General features: G+C 36.2%; 1 protein-coding gene across 1 annotated transcript in view; it reads right to left on the reverse strand.

Moving 5' to 3' along the window:
* Positions 1-286: 286 nt before the first annotated feature.
* LOC149186414 (putative glutathione S-transferase DHAR1, cytosolic) overlaps positions 287-18246 on the reverse strand; it is a 32221-nt gene continuing 14261 nt past the window's right edge. Inside the window, exons 4-6 of the mRNA XM_089410999.1 lie at positions 7245-7362; positions 6456-6596; positions 287-655 (exon numbers count right to left, since the gene is read on the reverse strand). Of these exons, the coding sequence (XP_089267125.1) occupies positions 566-655; positions 6456-6596; positions 7245-7362 (349 nt within the window). The 3' untranslated portion in view covers positions 287-565. The remainder of the gene's footprint in view (positions 656-6455; positions 6597-7244; positions 7363-18246) is intronic.

Raw genomic sequence — 18246 nt, forward strand, 5'->3', positions numbered from 1 at the left:
GATATAGGTTTTTTATTACAGACAGCCATATGTATACACTGGACACGACCTAGGATTATGTGAAGCCAAAAAGGGCCTCTCTTCCCACAATTACAACAGATCTAGAGAAGGAAACTACATGCATTATTACTCTATGCCTAGGTTTTACCAAGAACTACATATCCGCACGCTTTGTGAGGCCATTCATATCATATATCTCATCACCATTACATTCCCATTATGGTACTAGAGCATCATATGAAAAACAACGTCGCAGGAAAGATGAAAAGAGATGAGCGTATTCAGATAAAAGCACAAAAATATTGCTCCCCGAAGTTATTTGAATTTTGAATACCATCTGATAGCATATTAATATTAATTTTTGTTTACAGACAACTATACGAATACACTGGACACAACCTAGGTCTCTACGAAGTAAAAATGGGCCTATTCCCACAATCAAATAGGTCTAGCGGAGGAAACTGCACACATTATCAAACTACGCCATTTCAGGTTTTACTAGGAATTACACCTACAACATATCTGCATGCTTTGTGAGGCCATTTATATCATATATCTAATCATTTTAACCATTAACCTTTGGAAACCAACCCGCAATAATATATTGCTCATCTGGAGCATTTGTACGCTGAAATGATTCTCGAGAGAAAAGAGCCTGCAAAGCAATAAAAAAACCCCATTATGCAATCATACAAATAGAGTAGACCAACACCACAAATTTTGGGTTGATACTAAACATTAAACTTCTATGAAGAATAATAAACAAGCTAGAAAATTATGATAAACTAGCAATTAGCATATACAGGAAAGCAAAGAACACTTACTAGAAATCCTACAACAGTAGCTAAATAGTGGGGTCTATTGCAACACACGATCTATATTGGTTACATCTAGATCTTCCCATGAAAAACAAGTGCATACCCTTTTTTACGCAAGTTAAAAATACAACCCAAATATCCTCTTAACTTTAAATAAGACCTCTAAATAACAACTCCAAATATTGGTTACATCTAGATCTTCCCATGAAAAACAAGTGCATACCTTTTTTTACGCAAGTTAAAAATACAACCCAAATATCCTCTTAACTTTAAATAAGACCTCTAAATAACACCTCCAAATCAGTCGTCCACGGGGTCTATCTAAATATCCTCCAAACTTTAAATAACACCTCCAAATAAGGTGTCCAAGTCGCAAGTTAAAAATACAACCCAAATATCCTCTTAACTTTAAATAAGACCTCTAAATAGCACCTCCAAATAAGTCGTCCACGGGGTCTATCTAAATATCCTTGTAACTTTAAATAGCACCTCCAAATAAGTCGTCCACGGGGTCTATCTAAATATCCTTGTAACTTTAAATAACACCTTGTTTGGAGGTGTCCAGGGTCTATCCAAATATCCTTCTAACTTGGATATATGGTGATCGGGTAGATTGTGATCGACTGTGATCTAGTGTGCTGTTAAGGCACTTTTAGATGTTAAGTCACTGGTTCAATTCTTCGCCCTATTTGAGTGTTATTTTTGGATATGACCATGATGTAACCTCACCATTGACTGATGAACTTACTAAAAAAACACTTCCAAATAAAGCCTGTGGTTGTTCAGGGGTTGGAAAAACAGGTTCAGATGGCTGCTTGCAATTGTGTAATTGTAGTCAGTAAAAGAGTTGCAAGATGTTGGCTACACTCCCTTGTTGTAAGTGTACTCTGTAAATGAGCTGTAGGAAGTTGGGCTACACTCCCTTGTAACATGTAAACATGCATAATACATAATATTAAGCATTTTAAGTGTCTCTCACAAGTTCTGTTGGCTGCTTATTATTGTTGAGCCAAGGCTCATTCTACAGCCCAGTATGAGAGGGTGTGTAATTCTATCCATGTTCAACCTCAAGTGTTACCGTGCCTCTTTAAAAATAAAAAAATAAAAAAGATAATGTTCTTTAAATTTAAAAAAAAAAATGTCAGCTATAATAAAATAAAAATATGAAGATACATGTTTTACCCTCAATATTTCGATATTTATATAAAATATCATGATCTTATATCAACTTTATCTTGAGGAAGGAAAAAAAAAAGTTATATATATATATAATTAATTATATTTTCACTTTTGAGTCTGAGAAAATTGTATAAAAAATATTCCAGTACAACTTTAATATTTCAATGTAAGAGGCCTAATTAAAAGTAAAAAAAAATTATAGTAGAAGGAGATATGTAAAAAAAATTATAGTAGAATATCAACTTTATCTCGAGGAAGGAAAAAAAAAAAAGTTATATATATATATATATAATTAATTATATTTTCACTTTTGAGTCTGAGAAAATTGTATAAAAAATATTCCAGTACACGACTTTAATAAAAACTTTAATATTTCAATGTAAGAGGCCTAATTAAAAGTAAAAAAAATTATAGTAGAAGGAGATATGTAAAAAAAATTATAGTAGAAGGAGATATTTCAATGTAAGAGGCCTAATTAAAAGTAAAAAAAATTATAGTAGAAGGAGATATGTAAAAAAAATTATAGTAGAAGGAGATATGTTTCATTTGATAAAAAAAATTATAGTAGAAGGAGATATGTTTCATTTGATACTAATATGTAGCATTTCAAAAATATTATTAATTTCAAAAAAATTCAATTTCAATTATAAATAAAATATTTTAATATAGAGGAATAATTAATATTTAAATATATTTAAATATATATTAATAACAGAAAAATCATTAATATTTAGCATTTAAAAATTATTATTAATAATAAAAAAATTCAATGTAAATCATAAAACAAATATTTTAATACAGAGGAATAATTAATATTGAACTATATTTAAGAAATATTAATAACAGAAAATATTTTAATATAGAGGAATAATTAATATTGAAATATATTTAAATATATATTAATAACAGAAAAATCATTAATATTTAGCATTTAAAAATTATTATTAATAATAAAAAAATTCAATGTAAATCATAAAACAAATATTTTAATACAGAGGAATAATTAATATTGAACTATATTTAAGAAATATTAATAACAGAAAAATCAATTTAATGTAGACAATATAGTCTATAAATAAAATATTTAAATGTGTATATATTATAAATAAAATATTTAAATATGTATATATTATATATGATTAAAGAAAATTGCATATACATTATATAAAGCATTTGGAAAAATTAATTTTTAAGTAGTCTAACTATTTTACTATTTTACATTATGGCCATTTTTTATGTATATTTTTTTATCAATTTTTCTTTTTTAAATTGGATGTGTTAATTGCAAGTTTTTAAAGAAAATTGCATATACATTATATAAAGCATTTGGAAAAATTAATTTTTATGGTTAAAATATTTTAAGTAGTCTAACTATTTTACTATTTTACATTATGGCCATTTTTTATGTATATTTTTTATCAATTTTTCTTTTTTAAATTGGATGTGTTAATTGCAAGTTTAAGTGTGTAGTGTACATAATCCATGTTCCGAAGTAACTTTTGAAAACATTGAATCGATTTTATAAATTCAAAAATGCAATTTCAACAATGAAAAATTACACATGGTATATATATATAACCATTATAAGTCAATGCTAATTACAGATTTAGTGAGCTTCCAGATGGATCAAATCTGTTGTGTGCAAACTTTTTCACTCTAAAAAGGGTTTAGAGCTAAAGATACCTTATTTCTTATGGGCTCTTGCCAGATCTGTGATTAAGATAGATCTATACTTTATTTCTTCTGGGCTCTTTCTAGATCTGTGATTAAGATAGATCTATACTTTATTTCTTCTGGGCTCTTTCTAGATCCGTGATTAAGATAGATCTATACTGGTAATCTGTAAATGAGCTGCAAGAAGTGGGCTCAGGTTCTGTTTGGCTGCTTACTGTTGTAGTCTATATATGAGCTGTAGGAAGCGGGCTCAGGTTCTGTTGGCTGCTTATTATTGTAATTGTTGTCGGTAAATGAGCTGCAGGAAGTTGGCTACACTCCCTTGTTGTAACATGTAAATATACACGATAAATTGTAGTCTGTAAATAAGCTGCAGGAAGTTGGCTACACTCCTTTGTTGTAACATGTAAACATACACGATACTTCATAATATTGAGTGTTTAAGGTATCATTATAAGTCAGTGCTAATTACAGATTTAGTGAGCTTCTAGAGGGATCAAATCTGTTATGTGCAAACTTTTTATTCAATTTTTTCATTTTAAAAAGGATTTAAAACTAAAGATACTTGATTTCTTCTCGGCTCTTACTAGATCCGTGATTAAGATGGATCTATACTGATAACCTGTAAATGAGCTGCAAGAAGTGGGCTTTGGCTGCTTACTGTTGTAGTCTATATATGAGCTGTAGGAAGTGGGCTCAGGTTCTGTTTGGCTGCTTACTGTTGTAGTCTATATATGAGCTGTAGGAAGTGGGCTCATGTTCTGTTTGGCTGCTTACCGTCGTAGTCTATATATGAGCTGTAGGAAGTGGGCTCAGGTTCTGTTGGCTGCTTATTATTGTAACTGTTGTCGGTAAATGAGCTGCAGGAAGTTGGCTACACTCCCTTGTTGTAACATGTAAATTATACACGATAAATTGTAGTCTGTAAATAAGCTGCAGGAAGTTGGCTACACTCCCTTGTTGTAACATGTAAACATACACAGATACTTCATAATATTAAGTGTTTAAGGTTACATACACGATACTTCATAATATTAAGTGTTTAAGGTACCTGCCTTGGGCGTCACCCATCATACTCCTCTAGCTTAATAGTAAGCTTTTAGCGTTTAAGATGCCTGCCCTGGGCGCCACCCATCATAATTCATCATAATAGTGTTGTTTTGTGTATACTTTGTATTTTATGTTTGTGTTCCTTGCATACTGTTGATTTGGAAACTGGCAAAAGTGTTGTGTATTGGTTGTGTAGCACAGCTGGAATGTTTTAAGAATAGTGTTGTTTTGTGTATACTTTGTATGTTAATGTTTGTGTTCCTTGCATACTGTTGATTTGGAAACTGGCTAAAGCGTTGTGTATTGGCTGTGTAGCATAGCTGGGATGTTTTAAGGCTGCGGTTGGATGCATGCATGTCTGTTGGTGGATGAACTACGTTTGTTGGACTTAGCTGGGCATCTAAAATGTTGTAGCCTACGGCAAAGTTATGGGCAGAACTTAGGTGACGAGGCATAGTCTGGTTGTATTAGGCGCAGGTTGGCCTAGCCACTGCAGCCAAGGCAAGGCAAGGTAGCCTAATGCAGGTGCTGGAATGACTTGGGCAGACTCAGGTCGCAGGAAAAAGTCCAGGTGGACTGCAACTCCATCACAGAAAATATTAACTGGTTATTTGCAGGCTACGATAGATTACAAAACATTATAAAGTAGTTACTGATTGATAACTTGAATTTGAAACTGATTCCCAAGTGGAACTTTATAAGCTACCTTAGTGGAAAGCACAAGATGCATGACGTGACCAGGAAATTGAGTACTCATTTGTAAATACCAAAGAAAGCCAGCAGCAAGACAAGCGAGATAATTTATGATAGGGTGGTATGAGGGAACTGAAGACTGATTCAATTAACTAGCAGACATTGGATCCATCCGATCTTCATTTATTGTTTGGGAAAGGAAATTCAAGAGCCCAGCATTGTAGTTCTCAATTCATTGAACTTCAAAAGATGTCTTCCTTCACCCTGTGTATGACAAGGGAAGTACTTGAACAACCAGAAACGTGAACCTTTTCTTCTGCAGAGAATCACTTCTATGATAAACATAGCTATCTAAATCATTTAAGCATGTTAAAATTGGCGTAAACAGAATGGATCTATATCTGTCTGATAGATGCATAGAAATACAATATGGTGTTCGATAGGACAAGACTTATGCCGCTGATTTCAGGTTAAGAGGGAAAACCGGACAGGTCCACTCAAAGAAAAGAAAATTCTGTTAAGTTTAAAGTTGAATGTGTATGTTGAAGGATAAATGTACAGGAAGATGTTTTCCCCTCCTGCAATAAGCTAACCAATGTCCTAGCTGACATCAAGCTAATCTGCTGACTTGGGACTGATTTTTTCAAATTGTATGGCCATAGTAAGTGGCTTACTCAGAATATGGGCAAATGTGCACGTTCAGCTACCAACAAACCTAACAATTAAAAGCCATAGTTCAATGCTGCATTACTAAAACTTTGTTCCTAAAGTCTTTTACAAACAGCATTTCCCGTAAAACTAGCAATGCTGTAAATTTTTAATAAACTTCTAGCCAGTGCCTGTCATCACCGACATCATTGACAATAGATGCACACATCCTTCCAAACAATAAATACCAACATATGAAACACTTTGTTTTCTGTTGCTATACTCTCCAATTTTGTTTTCTCTTTCTAAATTGATTAGAAAGAACTTACAGAACTGTCTATGTGCATAGAAATGAAGTTATAAAATGTGAATGCAAAAAAAAAATGTCCATACCTTCATATAATTCTGGACATAAGTGAACTCTTCTGGAACAGACCACTTTTTGAAGTGACCTAGGGCAACCTTCAAATGATAAAGCTTTGGGGCTAGGCTGAGGTCCGCTGCAGAGATTTTCTCTCCATTAATAAATGGCCCCTGCCGATATAGTTGAACGTCATTTTGGGTACAACACTAATCACAGTGTCATTACGAGGAAAAAAAACAAGAAACTGATGAAATTTTTTAGACCAACATATACATCTTATTCATCCAATGAACTGAGTGAAAACCAGTAAGCACATATAATTTAAAAATGAAACCCCTGGGAAATAACCCATTACACCTCCTTTGAGAAGTAATATGTGGCAATTGTCATTACATTGGTGCTTATAAATCATGCTATTGAATAAGAATACTAGTAATAATCATGAGATAAGATAGACTAATATTACGCCTTGCCTGCTATGATAAGCTCGTATTTTTCATTGCCTATCAAACCATCTGGCCACTATTTCTTTTTATTAAGAAAAACGGCAAATATAAAATTTAAAATACACACTTCCCAAAGGCTGTGTTTCACTGTTTGCTTAATAGGCAATTTTTTTCTCAAAAAGAACTCGTGGTAGCAACTTATTCTTTTAACATAGAGATTTGGTATCAGATATCAGATGTTAACCGTACCTTCCACACTAGTATTTTAGGGATTAGGCCTACACCAACCTCAATTGCTAAATCATAAACAAATATCTTATCATTCAAAACCATAAGGAAACCAACAACATCTTTTAGCCACTTGTTGCTTACGTTGTCTTTTAGGTATTCGTTAAAGGCACGCAATTCGTTCAATAAGGCTTGCTCTGTGCCATCATTAGGGTCCTTGCTTTTCAAGAAGCCGATGAATGTTGAGAAAATCCTTGACCCTCTGCACCAACACGAACATTTAAATTTTAAAGCAATAAAGAGTCAAGACAAACTGGATACTTACAGAGAACACTCTCATGAAAACGATGTATCATTAGGTAAAAACATGAGAATAAGCAACCATTGGTTCACAATATTAAAATAGCATATGCTAATTTTATGCTTATAAAACAAAGGTGTTAAACAGGGCTGAATTATTTCCGCCCTCCAAAGAAAGTAAATTTATAACAAAATTAAATACAATTCTTTAATTTGTCATTAAGCTCAATAGCATATCAGACCAAATTCTATTTATAAAACTTGACAGCCTTATAACTGTAGGTTAAGCACCTGCAATGCATACGGAAAGCCATTAACTGCAATGAAATATATAGGCTGCAAAAAAGTGCACTGTAATAGCTTTCTTATTTGAAGATTCATGCCCACCATCTTCACCTTGAATTTACTTGTATCAAAACATTCTTATCTCAGACATGCACACTCCAGGAAAGAGAGATTCAAAGGCCAACATTTTATGTTTGAAGGTGAACAGTATCCAAGCTCTTTGTTTTTTATCCCACCTCTTTTCAAATTTCTCCAGACTGTAATATCTCTTTATACAAAGATTTGAGATCCTTTTTAAATTTAGCCCCTTTTAAAAAGCCGATATTTTGATTAGCAAAATATTATAATAATAAGTAATGCACTGGATTAATACAAAAGGCGAAGGTGAGCTGATGGCTAGCTAGGGTTTGGAATACTCTGTAATCTGCAGAACTGTTCATCTCCATGGCACCCCCTGGGGGGAGGCAAAGGCCCCTCTTTCAAATCTGCAGTGGCAAATCGATCAACTCTCCAGCAGCAAAAGAAATTGGGCAACCAATCAGCGGTCAACCCAGACAAAGGAACGGCCCCGCCTCTGATTCGGGCCAAGCAGGAAAAGGAACAGCCGCCACTGGATCAAACCACCAGCAGGCCCCTGATGATACCCCAACTCAATCTGAGAAAATCCCGCAAACACCGAGTCCATATGGTCCCTCGGCACAGGGCATCCCGCTTCTCAAAATCTCCACAGAGAAACTAGGAGCCACAATTGAGCACATGAAGGAACATGCAATCATTTGCAAATTCATAGGTCCATGGCCTACAGAAAAAACCCTTCTCTCCTGGCTCCGGAAAAACTGAATGACTAAAGGAGAAGCTGAGCTAAAGCTTGGTTCAAGAGGTTTCTTCACAGTTATCTTTAATAACATTGAATATAGGGATAATGTTATGCAAGGTGGTCCTTACTTCATGAACTCCGGTGGGTTGTTCATGAAACCATGGATTCCCAGATTCAATCCAGAAAAAGAAGATTTCTCATTCCTGCCAGTATGGATCAGATTGTACTCTGTACTCGCTGCCCCAGGAATATTGGGATCTAGAGACCCTTGCTCACATTGACAATAAACTTGGTCAATTCGTAATGCTCTCAGATACAACAAAGGCAGGCTGCTATACCTCATATGCACAACTCTGTGCTTATATGGATCTAACAAAACCCCTGCCGTAAGCATTCACCTCAGTTGTGAAAATATTGTATCGGAGCAACCCATCAATTACTAGCAAATTCCATTTCAATGCCGCCATTGTCATGCTCATGGTCATCTCTTCAAAGATTGTCCAAACAGGCCCCCACCCTCGAACCCTCCAGATCCACCTTCCGAGCCATGTCTGGCTATTGAAGGTTTCACAGTAGTCTCAGGAAAGCGCAGAGAAGCGATCAGATCCCACAAGCTCGTAGCACAGTCAAGACATGAATAAATTTTCAGTCCTCCAGAATGAGGAAACGGAAAAAACTCTGCAATCGGCAGGCTGTGCTGACCATACTCAGCACGACCCTGTGGTCCCAGATCCTAAGCAGCAGATACCTCCCCAATCGTCGACCTCAAACAGTAAAGAAGTCGATAATTATACTCCAGCCCCAATGGAAGAGGAAGACCTTTCAGATCTGGAGCTCCCAATGTTGATCTGCAGAAAATAGCAGAGGATTGGAGAGACAGATCAGACAGCCATCCCAGAGAAACAGATCCAGATCGTAGCCAGGGCTTACCTGTAGCATCAAGATCAGCTTCTTCACAAGGCTCAAAACTCAGGTAAATCTGAAAAACCTTTCCCCTCCTTTTCTATGCAAGGCATCAAATGATATGCACCTCAAGAATCCTCTCATTCACTCAAGGAACCCAAGAAAAAGGGTCAAAAATCTAATAGCCAAATCCTTCAGGATCTAGGCAAATTTTTGGCTAATTCGAGCAGGGTAGCCCCCCATGACATCTCTTTTTCCCTCGACCCCTAAACCCCAATGATGAAAATGCTTACTTGGAACATAAGAGGATTAAACGGCAAATCTAAACGTTGGATCCTTAAAAACCAAATTTCCAAGGAAAATCTTGACATACTACTATTGCAAGAGACCAAATGTACTCATCATGAGTTGGCCCAAATGATCCCCTCAATTTGGAAAAACTGTGATTTTCTCTCTCAATGTGCTCAAGGGACACCTCCGGAGGTATCGCTATACTTTGGAACCCCGCCACTGTGGTCTTTAGGTATCGTTAAACTTTGGAACCCCACCACTATGGTCCTTAAAGACACCTCCTCTCTGCCCATAATCCTCTCTGCTTGTTTCCATCCAATCGGCTCTTCACAACCTTGTTATATCTCCAACATCTATGGCCCAACTCTGCCCCAAGATGACAAACATGTCTTCCTCTCCAATCTCTCGTCGGTAGCCCATTTGATCCCTTCAACCAACTGGATACTAGGAGGTGATTTCAACATCATTCACTCTCTTCAGGAAAAACAAGGAGGTATAAGACGTCTCGAGGATGATGCCCAACACTTCAACTCCTTTATTGATAATGCCAAGTTAGTAGATGTTCAGACATCCAATGGCTTGCACACCTGGAACAATAGAAGGGGGAGGGGAGAGGCAAAGCGCCTCTAGATTGGACAGATTTCTCGTTTCGGAGTCCATCCTTCTCACTGGTATCAACATTAATGCTTCTATTCTTCCAAGCCACGGCTCAAACCATTGGCCAGTTGCTCTTCAATTGGGATGGTCTTCTTCTCCAAAATACCGCCCATTTAGATTTGAAGCATTCTAGATCCGTCATCCCAACTTTCTATCCAACGTCAAATCCTGGTGGGACAAATCGACAGGCATCTCTGGCCAATTATGTATCGCTTTCAACAACACCTAAAATACATTAAGCAAAAGCTCAAGGAATGGAACAAGCAAGCTTTGGAAATATTCATGAGGGGTAGGTAGTAGACAAGGAAAAAGATAAAACAAAAACAAAACAAAAATACAAAAACAAAAACAAAACAAAAAAACAAAAACAAAAACAAAACAAAAAAACAAAAACAAAACAAAAAAAAAACTAGAGCAGCAAATGCAAGAGGTCCAACAAACTATCATAACTGAAGGATCATACTCAACAGAAAAGAAGGAATCCTCAAACAACAAATAAGAGAAAGACTACTTCAGGAAGAAATCTTGTACAAACAAAAATCTAGAATAAAATGGTTGCAAGAAGGTGAGTGCAATTCCAAGTTTTTCCACAGGTCAATGCTAAATTATTGTCAAATGAAAAAAATCACTAGACTCAGTGATACAAACAATCCTAATGTTCAAGATCATAATGAGATGTTTGTTGTCCTCACTCATCACTTCAGCGCTCTCCTCACAAAGCCCCTCCCTGATAGGCGGCAGACTATCCACAAAATCACGCAGCATATCCCGACAATTGTTTCCCCTGAACAAAATGCCTTACTCCTCAAGGAGATCTCCTTCGAAGAAGTAGAGAATGTTGTAATGAGCATGCACCTCAACAAAGCTCCTGGCCCTAACGAGTTCACTGTTGAATTCTTCCAAGCTTGTTGGCAATTTTTAGCTATGTTGCACAGGTTCCCGAACCCGTCCCTAAGTACCGGATTCGGGTACGGGTTCTTCTTAGAAGAACCCGTTCTTACGGGTTCTTCTAAGAAGAACCAGGTTCTCCAAAAAAAAAATTGGGTTCTTTTCCTTTAACGGGTTCTTTGGGTTCTTCGGTTTGGGTTCTTCGGGTTCTTTTCCTTTAACGGGTTCTTTGGGTTCTTCGGTTTGGATTCTTCGGGTTCTTCTTAAAAATTAAAAATAAAAATAATAATAAATAAAAATAAAAATAAAAAGAAAAATTAAAAAAATAAAAATAATAATAAATAAAAATAAAAATAAAAAAATCACTAGACTCAGTGATACAAACAATCCTAATGTTCAAGATCATAATGAGATGTTTGTTGTCCTCACTCATCACCTCAGCGCTCTCCTCACAAAGCCCCTCCCTGATAGGCGGCAGACTATCCACAAAATCACGCAGCATATCCCGACAATTGTTTCCCCTGAACAAAATGCCTTACTCCTCAAGGAGATCTCCTTCGAAGAAGTAGAGAATGTTGTAATGAGCATGCACCTCAACAAAGCTCCTGGCCCTAACGAGTTCACTGTTGAATTCTTCCAAGCTTGTTGGCAATTTTTAGCTATGTTGCACAGGTTCCCGAACCCGGGGGTGGGGTTCCCGAACCCGTCCCTAAGTACCGGATTCGGGTACGGGTTCTTCTTAGAAGAACCCGTAAGAACCGGGTTCTTCTATGAAGAACCAGGTAGAAGAACCCGGTTCTCCAAAAAAAAAATTGGGTTCTTTTCCTTTAACGGGTTCTTTGGGTTCTTCAGTTTGGGTTCTTCGGGTTCTTTTCCTTTAACGGGTTCTTTGGGTTCTTCAGTTTGGGTTCTTCGGGTTCTTTTCCTTTAACGGGTTCTTTGGGTTCTTCAGTTTGGATTCTTCGGGTTCTTAAAAATTAAAAATTAAAATAATAATAAATAAAAATAAAAATAAAAATAATAATAAATAATAAATAAAATAAAAAAATAAAAAAAAAAATAAAAAAAATTAATTTTCAAGTAAATTTTTTTATTGAAATTTAAGAAATAAAAATTAAAAATTAATAATATGATATTTATTATTAACAAATGTCAAAAACTTAAAAGTTAAAACCTAAACTTTTTACTAACCCACAACCATCGAATTTCATTTTTGTTTTTGGTTGAGCTGTTCCGATTTACCCATTTCACGTGGTCGAGGTGTCTTTGGTTCACATGCACCTATTTGCCCATTTCACGTGGCCGAGGTGTCTTTGGTTCACATGCATCTTTGGCAGATACACGCAAGAAGAAAGATCCAATTGATTGGTGGTGGCTTCATGGTGTTGATGCTCATGAGTTGCAGCAATTTGCCATACGGTTACTTGGATAGGTGGCTTGTTTGAAGTTCCTCATCTTATTCAAAATTTGAAAAAATCTCAATTACATATAGGAAATTAATTTTTATTTTTAAATTTTAAATTTTCATTTTAGTTTTAATTTCTATTTTTAAATTTTTAATTAATTTAATGGGCTTCCTCTAATATTTCAGGTAGCTAGTTCTTCATCTTGTGAGAGGAATTGGAGTACTTATGCCTTTATTCATTTAGTAAAGAGAAATAGGTTGGGCTCAAAGAAGGCATGGAACTTAGTGCACATTCATAGCACACTTCGTCTCATATCTCGAAAAAACCCAGGGTACAAGGAGGGTCCTTTCAAGAGATGAGACCAACACATAGATGATGCTATGTGTGTGGAAGAGGAGATACAAACAGATGGCCTTATTGAGCTACCTCCAATTGCTATGGATGAGCAAGAGCCTCAAGATGAGAGTGATTCCTACCTGGAGAGCATGCTAGCTGAAGATCTAAGTGATGTTGGTGACATGGATGTTGATGACATGGCTTGAGGAAGCCATTGTTCATTAGGCTTTAGCTATTTTTATTTTAGTATTTTAAAATTTCCTAGTTCATGTTTGGAGATGCCTCGAGGCAAATTTTGAATGTAGTATGACAATGGACATATATCATGATTCATGATTCTTATTAATATGTAAACACTAAACAATTTTTTGGTGATAAATTTTGAAATTTCAATGTGAATGTTCAATGTTCAATGAAGTGCATGTTTAAATGATTAAAGTTTTCTTGTTTAAAGTTGAAAAATATACAAATTCAAATTTCATATATATTATTAATTATAATTTATAAATTTATAATTTATAAAATTTAATTATTAAAATTTAATATTATTATATTACCCGACGAACCCACGTACCCTGTTTCAAAAAATGTCATCCCCGTCCCTGTCCCCGAACCCACGTTTCCTGGCAACATAGATTTTTAGGGTGCGACGTCTGGAAATTAGTGGAATATTCTAGGAATTTTGCCTTCCTTCTCTCCACTCTCAATGTCACATTCCTTTCGCTATTGCCTAAATCCTCTCCAGCCTTCACCCGCAATTACTACCGCCGGCCCCATTGCTCTTTGCAATGTCATTTACAAAATCATCTCCAAAACTATCACCAATCGTCTTAAAGCATTATTCCCAAGCCTAATTTCTCATGAGCAAACAAGCTATGTGGAAGAAAGGCAAATCCTTGATAGCATCATTTTAATTCAAGAGCACCTTCACTCGCTCAAAATCTCGAAATAGCGAGGCATGATCCTCAAACTTACTTGTCAAAAGCTTTTGATAAAGTCCACTGGCAATTCATCTATCACATCCTCATCACTGTTGGCTTTCACAAAAAATGGGTCTCCTGGATTATGGCTCTCATCTCCAACGTCTTCTTTTGTATGCTTGTCAATGGTTGCCCCCCATCAACCTTCTTTGCTTCCCACAGCATCAGACAAGGAGATCCACTCTCTCCGTATATTTTCCTTCTGGTTGTTGAATGCTTCAGTCACACCATCCATCATGCCCTTCTCCACCAACTAGTGTTACTTGGGAGCAGGAGCGAAAGCGAGGAGCGGGAGCGAAAACGGGTGCGGGAGCGACATTTTCAAAAGCTCCCGGTTTGGGAGCAAATCCCGGAGCGTTTTTATATAATATATATATTTTTTATATTTTGATACATATATGTCAACAAAAACATGTAGAATGATGAATTAGATATAAAAAACATAAAAAAAAACATAGATTGAAGTTTGAACCATATAACAACAATCATCTAGAAGTTATAATCTTCATCAACCATGTCCACAAGTTAGTAACATACAACATATTGAGTCATGATTCATCATCAAGCTTTCAAAATTCAATATATAACATTGATCATCATTGATCACCAAAGTTGTACTTGTAAGCTAAGTGTAACCATTACAACAAATAATATCTAACATGAAATGAAATGTTATAAAATGAAATGAAACAACTTTCAACTTTCATGAAGCATCATATTCATAATTCATTACTACTGAGTTATAATTGCCAACTTCAAACTTAAATTGTCATATATTGTTTAAAAAAATATCATAATAAATATGAAAGAGTCAATAGTTATAAAAACTACTAGAAACTAGAAAAGACAAGTAAATCTATTATCTATTGCTTATGCTTGGGCCTCTTGCCACAACGAGAAATGTCTAATTTTTTAGTCTTGTTGGAAAATCAGGATCTTTATCATTAATATCACCCTCTAAGCATTAATATCCAGAGGTATCTTTGTCATTACCTCTGTATCTGTATAGGGATCTTTGTCATTAATATCACCCTCTAAGCATTAACATAAGATAGAAAAAGCATAGCATGTCAAGTCAAGATTTTGTTTGAGTGATGCGTACATTTTTAGGAGGGTCATGATAGAGGAGTTCAACAACCAATGTCACTAACATCAAGGTACATAGAGGGATTGGTGCTCTTGATTAAATACGAGTTCCATACCCTAATACATGACAAAATTCAATGGAAACAATGCAATCCTGAAATCCTGAAAAACTGATAAGTCTGCTGGATTTTGAATGAAATCTAAAATTCTACTTTTTGCATATGAAATCCAATGAGGTCGGAACCACTCTCAAACATCCTGAGTCATTTCATGGTAATGTTAAAAATTTAAGTAAAAGGATGAAAATGAAGATTAAAGAGAATGTCACTTTTACTTTAAGAATTTAACATTACCATGAATCGCATATCAATACTAGGGCCATAGACTTGATCATTAAGCTGCCCCACTAAAAACTTATTTGTTTCTTTGAAAAACAATTGCATTTGGAACATCATTGCAAAAAAAAATTTGCAAAAAAGGCAAAACGCTCCCAAAAAGGCAGGGAGCGATTTTTTTTTAGGGAGCGCGCTCCCGAAATCGCTCCCTTTTCAGGAGCGATTTCGGGAGCGCACTCCCGAGTCGCTCCCGCCCGGAGCGCGGATTGGGAGCGGGATCGAGGGGGGGGGCGCTCCCCCGCAACTATGCCACCAACGCTTAAGAGGTCTCCCCATTGGTTCTCCTTCACAAAAATCTTCCCACCAGCAGTTCGTGGAGGACACTCTCCTGATGGGCCACCGGGCCACCCCTCACTCCAGGAAGCCAAAACCTTTAAAGACATTCTTGAAATTTTCTCTGTTGCTTCTGGCTTGGAAACTAATAAACACAAATCCCAAGTCTCCTTTTTCAACACCTCTCTAGCCATTCAACTGCATATCTCTCATTTCCTGGGTTTTCAAAGGAGCTCCCTTCCATCCAAATATCTCGATGCCCCTCTTGCATTTAACCATCTCTGTATCTCTGTTTGGAAGAATCTCATCCCAAAAGTGGAATCTAAACTCTCGAGCTGGACTTTTAGAGCATTAAATTTTGTTGGTCGTTTCACTCTGCTAAAATCAATGCTTCAATCTGTGCCCACTTATCTGCGTTCCGCTCTTACCACCCCAAAAGCAGTCCTCAACAAAATCTACAATCTTCAGTGGTCATTCTTGTGGGGGGTGCCAACCTCAAAAAGAAATGGGCGCTCATTGCCTGGGACAAACTATGCATGCCTAAAACAATGGGAGGTCTGCCAACCTCAAAAAGAAATGGGCGCTCATTGCCTGGGACAAACTATGCATGCCTAAAACAATGGGAGGTCTAAGCCTTTGAGATCCAAAAATCCTTAGTAAGACCCTTTCAGCCAAGACTTGGTGGTGTTGGCTCAAGACTCTGACAGCTTTATGGAGCAGGATGTGGCTTAACAATTACACCCCCAATGCTCCTCTTTCTTCTTTGGCTCGCATGACCAACGTTCCTTCTGGCTCTCACATCTGGAATGCAGCTTGCAACAATAGCTCCCTCATCCAAGACCACATATTTTGGGAGATTAGAGATGGCAAAACTGCTTTATTTTGGGGCAACTCTTGGAAGCAGAGGCCAAGACAATACAATATGCATCCCATAAAATACAATATGCAAACCATGTCAAATCGGTAAGCAAACTAGAGTTCACTTCATGGAAAAAGAAAGGTCAACTAGTAAGCCTCTTGAAGCCTCTTGAACTTGTCCATACTGATTTATGTGGACCGTCAAGGAAAAAGTCACCTCGTGGAGAAGAATACTTTATTGATGATTTTTCCAGAATGTGTTGGATAGGTCTTCTAAAGCATAAAGATGAAGCATTTGAAAAGTTCAAAGCCTTCAAAGCCTTGGTTGAAAATGAATCAAATCAAAAAATCAAATGCCTCAGATCTGATCGAGGAGGTGAATTTACATCGGATGAATTCTTTGACTTTTGTGAACAACATGGAATAAAAAGGCAATTCTCCATAGCAAGGACTCCTCAGCAAAATGAATCTGGAACTCCTGCAACCTTCTGGGGTGACGCTGCATTCGCTGCCGTGACTATTCTCAACAAAGCAAATGTTCGAGTAAATAGCACTCGAACACCACATGAACTTTGGTATGGTAAGACTCCTACTATAAAACACTTTAAAGTCTTTGGAAGCAAATGTTTTATCAAAAGAACTGATGAAAAACTTGGTAAGTTTGAACCCAGAGCAGATGAAGGTATTCTTCTTGGTTATTCTTCCAGAAGTAAAGGATATAAATGTTATAATAAAAGACTTGGGAAAATTGTTGAAAGCATTGATGTTGTAGTTGATGAAGCATGCAAAAATCCAAAACAGATAAAAACAAAAGATTATGACAATGAAGAAGATTGGGATTATTTACCCACATCAAATCAAAATGATATTGAAGAAAAAACCAATGAAGCACCAGAAGAAGAGATAATGGAGGAAGAAAAGACTCCGTCTAAGTATGTTCAGAAAAATCATCCAGAAACTCAAATTTTAGGGGAAAAAGAGGCAGGTGTACAGACAAGAAGAACCATTACAGGGACCTCAAGCTATCTAGCATTACTATCCTCCACCGAACCTCAAAATGTAAATGAAGCATGCAAAGATGAGTGTTGGGTCAAGGCCATGGATGAAAAACTTGAGCAAATTGAAAAGAATGATACTTGGGAATTAGTTCCTAGACCTCATGATAAAAAATATTCAAAAACAAGCTGAATGAAAATGGAGAAGTCATTAGAAACAAGGCCAGACTTGTTTGCAAAAGGTATGTTCAACAAGAAGGTATAGATTTTGAAGAAACTTTTGCACCTGTTGCCAGACTTGAAGCCATAAGGATGTTTCTTGCTCTTTCTAGCTTTCAGAAATTCAAAGTATACCAAATGGATGTAAAATCATCTTTCCTTAATGGAGATTTAGAAGAAGAAGTTTATATTGAACAGCCAGAAGGATTCATTCTTGAAAATGATGCAAAACTTGTATGCAGACTCAAAAAGGCTCTCTATGGTCTGAAACAAGCTCCAAGGGCCTGGTATTACCACCTTGACAAATATCTACACCAACAAGGTTTTACAAAAGGTTCAGCAGATAGCAATCTATATACAAAGATTGAAACTGATAAATTGCTAATTATTATTGTTTATGTTGATGATATCATTTTTGGTAGCAATGAAGAATCCATGAGTCAGAATTTTGCTTCAG

The sequence above is a fragment of the Pinus tabuliformis genome, chromosome 3_1 (assembly GCF_031772625.1).
Source record: "Pinus tabuliformis cultivar Carrire ecotype Pingquan chromosome 3_1, CPIR1, whole genome shotgun sequence".
In the NCBI taxonomy this organism is placed as follows: domain Eukaryota; kingdom Viridiplantae; phylum Streptophyta; class Pinopsida; order Pinales; family Pinaceae; genus Pinus; species Pinus tabuliformis.